This window comes from Eretmochelys imbricata, chromosome 1 (genome assembly GCF_965152235.1).
Source record: "Eretmochelys imbricata isolate rEreImb1 chromosome 1, rEreImb1.hap1, whole genome shotgun sequence".
Classification (NCBI taxonomy): Eukaryota; Metazoa; Chordata; order Testudines; family Cheloniidae; genus Eretmochelys; species Eretmochelys imbricata.
The window spans coordinates 164,652,169-164,663,784 of NC_135572.1; the positions used below are offsets into that span (position 1 = coordinate 164,652,169).

Sequence of the window (11,616 nt, forward strand, 5' to 3'; positions counted from 1 at the left end):
GGCTTGTCTTTGTGATTTGTTGGTCCCCAAGTTGGTAGGAAAGGGAGAGAGTGATGGAGCCATGTTGGTCATGCTGCTGGATGGGAGATCAGGTCAAATCCCTGCAAGATTGTAGGGCCCCAATCGGTCCTTTGTGCACCTGAGGTTGGAAGGAGTAGATGGAAGATGGTGAGGGTGGCAGTGGATGAAGCAGAGAAAGGAATGTGAAAGATTATGGGAAAAAAAGGGAGAGTAAAAGGAAAGAGGGAGAGAGAAAAAAACTAAAAGAACTTTGCAAAATGTCTTCATTCTTTTCCTGAGGCCTAAAACTTCCCTCCTCTCAGCCCATTGCCCCTGTTCAGCAAGAAACCTCTCTGAATGAACATGTCTAATCAAGACCATTCCTGACTTACACTGGCAGAGAGGGAAATTCACACAATGAGAACTGCTTCCCTTTGGAAAGTTTGGCAAATCATGCAGGCGGTGGGGAAAAAGAAAATGAATACTGGAGTCAGTGAAGCTCCGTAAAGTAGTTGATGGCCCTAGTCATTTCTTATCTCCCTCTGGGATGACATTAGTAAGCCCCTGCTTAGCCATTGAGATGGGATCCCAGCCTTCTTTCATCCCATCTTTTGTGCCAGATGTTCCCTTTAAGGTGCTAGCCAGGACCATGGAGGAGTTGCAAAGCTTGACACTATGTGACTGGTAGAAATTTTTGTGTGTGACTGACAGACATTTTTGGAACTTGAGAGAAATGGCTGGCAACTGCAGAGGCTGTTTCACATTTTGTCTACAGCATGCTACCAGGGACTGACTCATGTTATTATGGAATTTTAACTGATACAGATATCTGGCTAAGCAACTGTTTGCTACTTGTATATACTTGTGGGTGACTCCCTTTTACCCATTGACCCTTGTGCTGTAAAATCATTTCTGGAAGGAAAGATGTCAAGATAATAAGACTTTTTAGCTAGGTATGTATTGTTTATGGGAATGAAACATTATTTTCATGTGATGCCTTTGGAATTTACCCTAGTTTAGCCAGGGGCGTCCAGGTAAAATGGAGGTAAAATGCACCCAAATCTAGTCAAGGGGGTACCTATTACCTTGCTGATTACTGATGCATCATTCTCAATCCTGACTCGCACCATGAAAAACTGACTCACATCCTGCAGCTCCTTGCTGAAGCTTCCAGTAAACACACTATGTCATAGTGAGATTTGGCTCACATTGCTCCACTTGGCTAAAATCAGACTGTAATGTCTGATCTGCCGTGACACAGATCTGTCTTACTCTGTACTATGCAGTATGCTGTCTCACTCTGTTCTATGGTGGCACAAACCATCTCCAAAGGCAGATTGTATCCTACCCAGCACAGACAAGACAGAAATTCACATAATCATTAAGACAGTTCTCTTCATTCTCATAGGCACAGTGGTACCACCTATCTGATTTCCATATCTGATTGACCACTTAAACTTAAAACTTCCAATCTCTTTAAGAGATTAGTTTTATACCACAACGATTAAGAAGTTTCAGATTGTAAGATCTTTTATGTCGTTTCCCTCCTATGGTCCAATATGGATTTTTTTTTACCTTAGAAATCAGTGGGTGATGAAAACAGACCCATCCACTACCACAACAAAGGGGCCAAATCCTCAGCTTGGGTAAATTGGCACAGTTCTATTGAAGTTTGTGGAACTGTGCTGATTTACACCAGCTGAGCATCTGGCTTTATTTCGCTGTACATTTTGAAGTGCAAGTCTGATCTGAAAAGTGGTTCTATAGAAATGGCATCGTGAAGCTCTGTGTTTGTTGTGTCTCACTGATTTCTATGTCATGTGTGCTCAGTTTACAGGTAAAGAGCTATTTGGGAGGTTTTTTAATGACTGCCCCACAAAATCACTTTGGGCTCTGAAGCCAAGCTGAGTTCTCTCCTCCTCATGCATCCTTGCCATTAATAAAGGTTCTGTAGGCCAAATTATGCCCTGAGTTATATCTGTGCAACTCCATTGCCTGGCAGGTATTTGCTCACTCTTGTTCTGCAGTGCTAACAAACAATAAAAAAAGAGAAAAAGTCCCTAAAGTCAGCAAATGAGACTGAATACAGATCTGCTAAGTAAGAAGGCACTACTTTTACACAATCACTTTTCAGAGTACAGTTGTGGGTTCTACTGGACTAAAGAGTTTTACAAGTATTATATAAATGGCTTAGACAGCTCTTGGGAGAGTTGCATGTGCAAAATGGCATTTTGCATGGGGACTCAAAGCCAACCTTACTACTGTTTGCAGTCGTGGGTCATACAGTTCTGGAAAATCACCACTGTTAAGGCATGATACTTCTTTAGTGCAATTATTTGGTGCCAAGCACACATTAGCCGGAATATGTGTTAACAATTATGGGGCTGTGCAAAAAGTTCTCCAGTGCCAGCTGCTGACAAACCAGTGACGGTGAAATCTCAGGTTGGAAGGCAGAATTATCAACATTCTTTGAAGATGCCAACCTTCTGCAAATTATGCTTTGATTTTCCACTGCAACAATCATTAGAAAAATGCTATCTGTGAGACCACAAAAAGCAATATGGGAGGGAAGAGATTTAACCCTCTTACCTGAGTCTTTTGCCAAAGCTTATTTTATTAACCATTAAACATTACGCAACATTGGCACTGTTTAATTATGAGGGCTTTTTTAAAAAAGCCAAACACCACAACTTTTTCATGGCATTACAACATGACGAGGCATAAAAGATGGTCCAATATGTCATGCTTAAGCTTGTTAGGCAGGAGGCCGAGATCTAGTGACTACACAACAAGGTGTGAATTACTGTGCTGTAATTATTGCCCTGGAGTGTTTTATTGTAATTACTAACTGTTTTCATTTTTTGAAATATATTTTCTCCTATGATGAAAAGCAGAAATGAAAGTACATGCTAATAGGAGAAATGCAGAAAGAATTGGGCCCAGATCCTTAAATTGGTATAAACAGCTGCAGCTCCACTGACTTCATGCTGTTTTGATCTCCTTTTAAATAATTCTGCAATCCTATTTGGCATTAAGACCCCAAAGGCCCTAAAGCCCCTATTATTTTCCCTGAAGTTAAACTGGAGTACCTCCGGCTCTCTCTGCAGATTCTTTTGGAGATACTATGGTTTGTGAAACTCAGAATTTTGTAAAGCAGGTTTTCATACATTTAACTTCTCTCTCTCTCTTTCTCTCTCTCTCTCTCAGACACACACACACACACACACACCCCAACTTCCCCACCCCAGGTTGCTACATTTTGATAAAATTAAATCTTTACTCTGATTGGAAGAGAATGGTGAGTTTGAGGGGGGGAAATTGTATTTCTTTAAACAGCCTCATTCTGCCTCCAGCTGTGACAGTCTGCAGTTCAAGTTAAGATAAACTGAAAGCTCACTGTTGGGTCCTAAAGAACGAAGGATATCAGAAATATTTCCAGCTCCCTTTGAAGTCAGTGGAAAAGCTCCCATTGACCTTCGTGGGAGTTGAACGAAGCCCTAAATACTGAAACAGTGGCAGAACCCTCTCCCCACCCCCACCCCTCAAAAAAAAAACCTACAGAAATTTTCCAGTGCTATTTTCATCACTTTATTTGGTAGTAAATGACTGAAGGAAGAGGCGGATGGGGTCAGTGAGTTTCCAACCCAGGTATTGTGGTTATGCTGCATTAGTGTAATTGAATGGAATGCAATTTGTTAACCAATCAGAGCTCTTCATTTTTAAAGCCATTCTAGGCCAACTACTAATGAAAATTATGTGTTTGGGAATTCAGGTAACAAAATATAAGCTTGATTTTTGGCAGTTAGATTTTTTTTACTTGAGGAAGACTGAGATGGGTTATGGGGTTAGTAATGAGATACAGAGCCTTTCATTTCTCTGTCACTGCTTCAAATCCATCTCAGGTCAACAGTAATTGACAGTGGACCTTGAATGAGCTAGAGCAAATATATTGATAGCCTCTGTCCAGTTGCTAATGGGCATGTGCAGGCATCATAAAATACACCACTCTTGGGTTTCTGGCCAGGGCACAGCACTGAGGCAGTTGAACTGGCCTTAAAAGAGGGGTAGAGTTCGTATTTCAGTGTTCAGACTGCTGACTCCTTTAGTTTTAGACACAATCAGTGAGAAGGTGGTACTGACCCATCTACGTGGCATAACTGGAATAGGCGGTGTGACTGCCTCCCATTATCCTCTCCAAGAAGAGCCAGAGAAAGATGATGGGTAGCTACTGCTCCTTCCCAAAGTCACTCACATGTCGATCCCCATAGGTAGAGATCCTTCCTCACTCTTCTTCAACACCTATCGGCCAAAACAGAGCAAGTGAGAGCAGGAGATAAGTATGCTGAATCACGGGGGTTCCGCTGTGAAACAAACTTCCAGGGCCGATTAGACTAATTCAGAGTATGACCACATTTAGGGCATGCTGCAAGAGCCTTCCCTCTTTGAAACAGTTTTCCTACCATAACTGGAAATGGTGGTGAAGGAAAACAGAAGCAAATACAAATGAAGTGGAGCTTCTTCCCTCCAAGGAAGGAAGAAAAGCAGAGAGTCCAGAAAGCCCACTAGGGACCTTCTTCTGCAGTGATGGGGGTATTAGAAAATCCTTCAGATAAAAGAGGTAAAAAAAATTGGCTTCTGGGATAGCAGTCTCAGCAGATTCACCAAAGACTGAATGGGCAAGCAGACTGAACTATACAGTTTCCCTGCTAGAGTTGGTCCTTCCAGGATCCAATTATCCTGGCACTCAGGTGAATAGGCATATTGAAATCAATGGGACTAGATTGATTTAGTAGGTTTAATCTGCAAGTAGCTTTACAAGTAACTTTTTAAAAGGCCAGGTTACTCCACTCTGCTTTCGGATAAATCTCCACTTCCAAACAAACAAAAGAAACGAAATGTAGATTTCATCTCCATAATTGGCAACAAAATAAAAATCTCCAAATATGGTTTCTTACGGAAGCTCAAAGTCCTTCACCTAGAACTTGAGAGCATTTCTTTCCATGCTGGTATTCATTCTGTGCATGGTATCAGCTTTTTGCCACTCTGAAATTTGTGTCTTTCAAAGAGACAATTGGTCAGTTTGAGCGGTAGGAGAAAATTCTCACTGTTGGGAAAACTAGTGAGAAACCTCAGATTTGTGGGAAAAAGAGACGATTTCCATTCTTGCTTTGTGTTTTTTCCTGAAAGTAAAAGACAGGTTGTGCAGGTGGGAAAATGCCAGTTTCACATGTGGATGCTCAGTTGGCAAAAAGAGGTGATTCCTACAATGAACAAACTGCTTTGGACAAATATAAATACTGCCCCTCATCCCTGCTACAAACCTTTGACCCCAAACTTAAGTCAAACTAGTTCTGAGGCTAAAAAATAATTGGTTAACTTTCTGCCCTATTTAAAAAAAACCTGTTTGCATTTCCAGATTTCGCCTAGAAGCACCAGAAATCATGAAATATCCTGTTTTCTCAATTTTTCAGTTCCAAGAGGCTTGCACAAGAACTCCTATTTCTGAAGTTCATCCAGCTCTATTCGTTTCATTCACATCTATTAACAAATCTTTCGTAATCACTGTCATCACTATTTCTAACAAAATTAATTGTCACAGAACGAAGTCTGGAATTTTCAAGTAAGCTTAAGGGCATTAGACACCCACATCCTTTTGAACTGGGCACCTAACTCCCTTAGCATCCTTTGAATATCCCAGTCTAAACTGTCACAATTTAGCATAGCTGTCTTCTACTCAGTGACATGTGAGTCTTACTTTTGTGGCACAGCAACAGCAACACTGCACAAGTGAAATACTAATGTACCTCAACAATGAACAGTTTGTGCATTGACACTTTCACCTTTGGAAGCTTAATCCGCTTTTCCCTGACCACCATCATTGTGAATTAGCAAAAAGCTTCAACTGATCAAAAATCACAGCAGCACAAATAACATTTTAGAGAGCCATTCATCTGAAGGCGTCTTAACAAAGGGGAATGTTTGAAGTGAATTGTAATGGTGTTTCTGTATAAACCATTTGGTTCAGTTCCTATGTTTGATCACTGGTGTTTAGAAGCTAAAAATAACCTCTCTCTCTCAATACTTCTTTTCGTTTGCAGATACAAGGCAAGTACAGCCATCTCCTCCATGGTCCTATGATCAGTCCTACCAGTACTTGGGATCAATCGCCACGCCCTCAGTGCACCCTGCCACTCCAATTTCACCTGGGAGAGCTAGTGGCATGACATCCCTCACTGCAGAACTCTCAAGCCGACTCTCAAGTAAGTACCTAAAAGTTATTCACACTAAACAGGTTTCAGAGTAGGAGCCATGTTAGTCTGTATTCGCAAAAAGAAAAGGAGGACTTGTGGCACCTTAGAGACTAACCAATTTCTCTAAAGTGCCACAAGTCCTCCTTTTCTTTTCACACTAAACAGGTACCACCAAAGCCATGTGACTCTTTCCAAACCACAGAGATACCAGTGGTTGGAGCTTCTTAACTTTTTACTCAATTCGGGATGAAAAACATTTTGAGTCTGCAAGAAAATGCTTTCAAGTGTTTACTTGGCTTTGCCTAAGTGATGGGGAAATCCAGAATGTCACTGTCAAAAACCAGAAGAGAAATTAATTTGAGCTGCTTTGAAATGGGAGATATGCAGAACTATAAAAATAGTTTAGATTGCTGGAAAGCTGCAATATCTGCCAAGAAATGAATGCTGCGGATGTTTCATCTCTGCTTCCTTCCCTCACACTAGATTCAGAGCAGATCACAGAAGATTAGGGGCTTACAGCTGAACAGAGGATGATGGGTTTTTTGACATTTTAAGTGTTGTGTTTTACTGTGTCATGTTATGTCTTTGTCGAATTGCACTGCAGAACTTTACAGGCCAACATAAAAATGTATCTCTAAATGAACACTTACCACCTGGTTTTGTATCGTTTACCACAGTCCATCTACTGACATTAACCCCCACATTTTACCCAGGAAAGAATTTTCTGTAGTATCTGGCAGGTGAATCTTGCCCATATGCTCAGGGTTTAGCTGATACCATATTTGGGGTCGGGAAGGAATTTTCCTCCAGGGCAGACTGGAAGAGGCCCTGGAGGTTTTTCGCCTTCCTCTGTAGCATGAGGCACGGGTCACTTGCTGGAGGATTCTCTGCTCCTTGAAATCTTTAAACCACGATTTTAGGACTTCAGTAGTTCAGACATAGGTGAGAGGTTTTTCACAGGAGCGGGTGGGTGAGATTCTGTGGCCTGCGTTGTGCAGGAGGACGGACTAGATGATCATAATGGTCCCTTCTGACCTTAGTATCTATGAATCTATTAATCTTGAACCAACATTTGGGTGTTCACCATCATGAATTCTCTTTAAATGAATGGGAACCACACAACAAAAGTTCCTGCACAGCTCTTTGGAACTTTACCCCTTGGCAGCAAATTTTGGCCTTGTTGGAGTAGGTAGGGATCCTTCTGACATCAGTGGGACCCTTTGAGTGGCCTATAGTCTATGCTGCTGTTGGACTTGCAGTGGGTTGTACCTGCTTAAAAATACTGTTTTCAAAGATGCACTTTTTAATCACTTACCTATCCTTATCTGGGCTTCTCAGTAGAAGTAGGTTATCTTGTCAAGGTTAGGGGACAGCTAGATATTAAAGCAGGCTGAAAATTGATAATGGCTTTTTGTGGAAAATTAAAACTTAAAAAAAAACTTCTGTGAAATGGTTTTGTTTTTCAGTGACAAGCTAAAACCAAGATAATGAAACGGTTTGATCATTTTTGTTTTTTCTTCCTCTTTCACTCCTTTTTTTCCTCCCACCACCCCCTTTTCCATGAGCAAAATAAAAAAAGAGAGAAAGAAAAAAGAAAAATCAGGAGGAAAAAATCTTTAGCTGACAAACCAGAAATTTTTAAACCAAACAAAATTGTCCAGGAAAGATTTTATTTACAAATGAAAAACCATTTTTTTGTTGAAAATTGTTTTGGAACCAAACATTTTGACCAGCTTTAACATACAGATTGTGTGTGTGTGTGTGTGTGTGTGTGTGTGTGTGTGTGTGTTAAAGATGGTAGGAAAACTAATTTAAACTTTTTTTTTAAGACATATTTTTGCCCCCATTTTTTCTCCAGTTCGTACATGCGTACAGGTGTCTGTGTAAAGGGAACACTCTTTCATCTTCCCTTACCACTCCGGCATAACATTATCACTGACAGGAAAATCACTTCCAACTCCAACACATAAAGAAATACACCACATGCCCTGAGTTCATCTCATGCGGACAGTATTACAAAACCTTAATGCTGATCTCGAGGAAATTCACTTATAGTTATTATAGAAATACGCATACTAAGTTACTGTATGATGAGTTATTTTATGTGGGAAACTGTGAGATCGGTGGAAAGGTTTTACATTACAGCACGTCAGATGAATTTACAGGGTGTAATTTGTTTCTGTATCTATTGGAGGTGGAAGGGGGTTCCATGTGGAGATGCAGAATCTGTCAGTGACCGGAGTTAGTGTTATAGAATCATAGAATCTCAGGGTTGGAAAGGACCTCAGGAGGTCATCTAGTCCAACCCCCTGCTCAAAGCAGGACCAATCCCCAATTTTTGCTGTCTGAGTGCTTCTTTCACTTGCAATTTCCTTGCTTTCATGGGTCTGGGTGGTGGGTTTTGCCTTCAAGCAACCTTAACTGGTTTGTAATTAAGTTTTTGTTTGTGGGATATTATTTAGATTTTAAATACTCTTCCGTAGTCACATAAAATCTCTCTTTGTATCATTGTAAGTCCCCCAGGAAAACCCACACTTGCACACAAAAACACTCCAAGGAACTTCTCCTTGGCAAGATCAGCAAAACAACAACCTGGAAGTTTGTAGGGCAAGTTAACTGCAGCTCTGAGAGTCAAGAAAAAAAATGAGGAAAATTTTCAAACTGATGAACAGGGACCTTTTTGAAACATCATAACATTAAAATTCATTTTCTGATTTTGTCAGATTTGCCATAAACAAACCCTGTCCAGGCCTTAGGTGTGGCATGTGAAACTTCAAAGACACTGATCTTTCTCTGGAGAAGTTGGTAGTAGAGGGAGCGTTGAATATCAGGACCACAATGTGAATCTAGCGTCAACCTTCACTATAGATTAGCTGCCACCATTCCATAATACTGCATAACTGCAATTTAAAATTGCAATGTGGTGCTGTATGGTGGAAGGAAGTATTCAGGGGTTCATTGATCTTGTTAAACAAAAAGGCAGCCTACTTGTAAGATGGCAGACTCAGAAACGAAGCCTACACCATATGTCAGAGTTCTTCTAAGAAAGGTTTAGAAACTCATTGAAGAAAGCTGGCTATGACACGCTGTCAGAACCTGACACTGTAATATGTCTGTTCTACCTTTCAATCCAGTCAGAGCAGAGTGCTTTGTTTTCCTTCTTCCTAGTGCTTCCTTCTGCACACACATGCCTTTCATACAGACTCCGCCCCTTGTCGGAAAGGAGTTGTCTTAGGAAAGTTTTCTTATTATTGTTATTTTGATAATACATAGCTGCCAAGTCAGAGGACTGACAGCTTCCATTCATCTGAGTCAGGATGAAGATCCTTTTAAGGAGGCCATTATCTGTTCAGGTTCTTTAATCCCTTTGGCGGAGGCAATGGTGGGAGGAAGCCTGCTTTCATCTGTGTCAAAGCAATGGGACCAGAGTTTAGCTGTCATAAATAGAAAGGAGCATAAACACTGACAAATTACACGTAAAAATGTAATAAGGAAAGCCAAAAAGGAGTTCGAAGAACAGCTAGCCAAAAACTCAGAAGGTAATAACAAAATGTTTTTTAAGTATATCAGAAGCAGGGAGCCTGCTAAACAACCAGCGGGGCCCCTGGATGATCGAGATACAAAAGGAGCACTTAAAGACGATAAAGTCATCGCAGAGAAACTAAATGAATTCTTTGCTTCAGTGTTCACAGCTGAGGATGTTAGGGAGAGTCCCAAACCTGAGCCGTTTTTTGTAGGTGACAAATCCTGAGGAATTGTCACAGATTGAAGTGTCACCGGAGGAGGTTTTGGAATTAATTGAGAAACTTAACAGTAACAAGTCACTGGGACTAGATGGCATTCACCCAAGAGTTCTGAAAGAACTCAAATGTGAAATTGCGGAACTATTAACTATGGTTTGTAACCTGTCCTTTAAATCAGCTCACTGTACCCAATGACTGGAAGATAGCTAATGTAACTCCAATATTTAAGAAGGGCTCTAGAGGTGATCCTGGCAATTACAGACCGGTAAGTCTAATGTCAGTACCTGACAAATTAGCTGAAACAATAGTAAAGAATAAAATTGTCAGACACATAGAAGAACATAAATTGTTGCGCAAAAGTCAACATGGTTTCTGTAAAGGGAGATCATGTCTTACTAATCTATTAGAGTTCTTTGAGGGGGTCAACAAACATGTGGACAAGGGGGATTCAGTGGACATAGTGTATTTAGATTTCCAGAAAGCCTTTGACAAGGTCCTTCACCAAAGGCTCTTATGTAAATTAAGTTGTCATGGGATAAGAGGGAAGATCCTTTCATGGACTGAGAACTGGTTAAAAGACAGGGAACAAAGGGTAGGAATAAATGGTAAATTTTAAGAATGGAGAGGGGTACCTAGTTGTGGTCCCCAAGAGTCAGTCCTCGGAGCAATCCTATTCAACTTATTCATAAACGATCTGGAGAAAGGGGTAAACAGTGAGGTGGCAAAGTTTGCAGATGATACTAAACTGCTCAGGATAGTTAAGACCAAAGCAGAATGTGAAGAACTTCAAAAAGATCTCACAAAACTAAGTGATTGGGCAATAAAATGGCAAATGAAATTTAATGTGGATAAATGTAAAGTGATGCACATTGGAAAAAATAACCCCAAGTATACATACAATATGATGGGGGCTAATTTAGCTACAACTAATCAGGAGAAAGATCTTGGAGTCAATGTGGATAGTTCTCTGAAGACGTCCACGCAGTGTGCAGCGGCAGTCAAAAAAGCTAACCGGATGTTAGGAATCATTTAAAAAGGGATAGAGAATAAGATGGAGAATATCTTATTGCCCTTATATGTATCCATGGTACGCCCACATCTTGAATACTGCGAACAGATGTGGTCCCCTCATCTCAAAAAAGATATACTGGCGTTAGAAAAGGTTCAGAAAAGGGCAACTAAAATGATTAGGGGTTTGGAACGGGTCCCACATGAGGAGAGATTAAAGAGGCTAGGACCTTTCAGCTTGGAAAAGAGGAGACTAAGGGGGGATATGCTAGAGGTATATAAAATCATGAGTGGTGCGGAGAAAGTGAATAAGGAAAAGTTATTTACTTGTTCCCATAATATAAGAACTAGGGGCCACCAAATGAAATGAATGGGTAGCAGGTGTAAAACAAATAAAAGGAAGTTCTTTTTCACTCAACGTACAGTCAACCTGTGGAACTCCTTGCCTGGGGAGGTTGTGAAGGCTAGGACTATAACAGGATTTAAAAGAGAACTGGATAAATTCATAGAGATTAAGTCCATTGATGGCTATTAGCCAGGATGGGTAAGGAATGGTGTCCCTAGTCTCTGTCTGTCAGAGGGTGGAGATGAATGGCAGGAGAAAGATCACTTGA

At 40.7% G+C, this 11,616-nt stretch overlaps 1 protein-coding gene across 3 annotated transcripts in view; it reads left to right on the top strand.

The window, feature by feature from the left end:
- Positions 1-11,616, top strand: part of RUNX1 (RUNX family transcription factor 1) — a 210,797-nt gene that overhangs the window by 193,604 nt on the left and 5,577 nt on the right. For all 3 annotated transcript variants that reach the window (XM_077818817.1, XM_077818835.1, XM_077818826.1), the window contains one exon: positions 6,099-6,260. In XM_077818817.1, the coding sequence (XP_077674943.1) occupies positions 6,099-6,260 (162 nt within the window). The remainder of the gene's footprint in view (positions 1-6,098; positions 6,261-11,616) is intronic.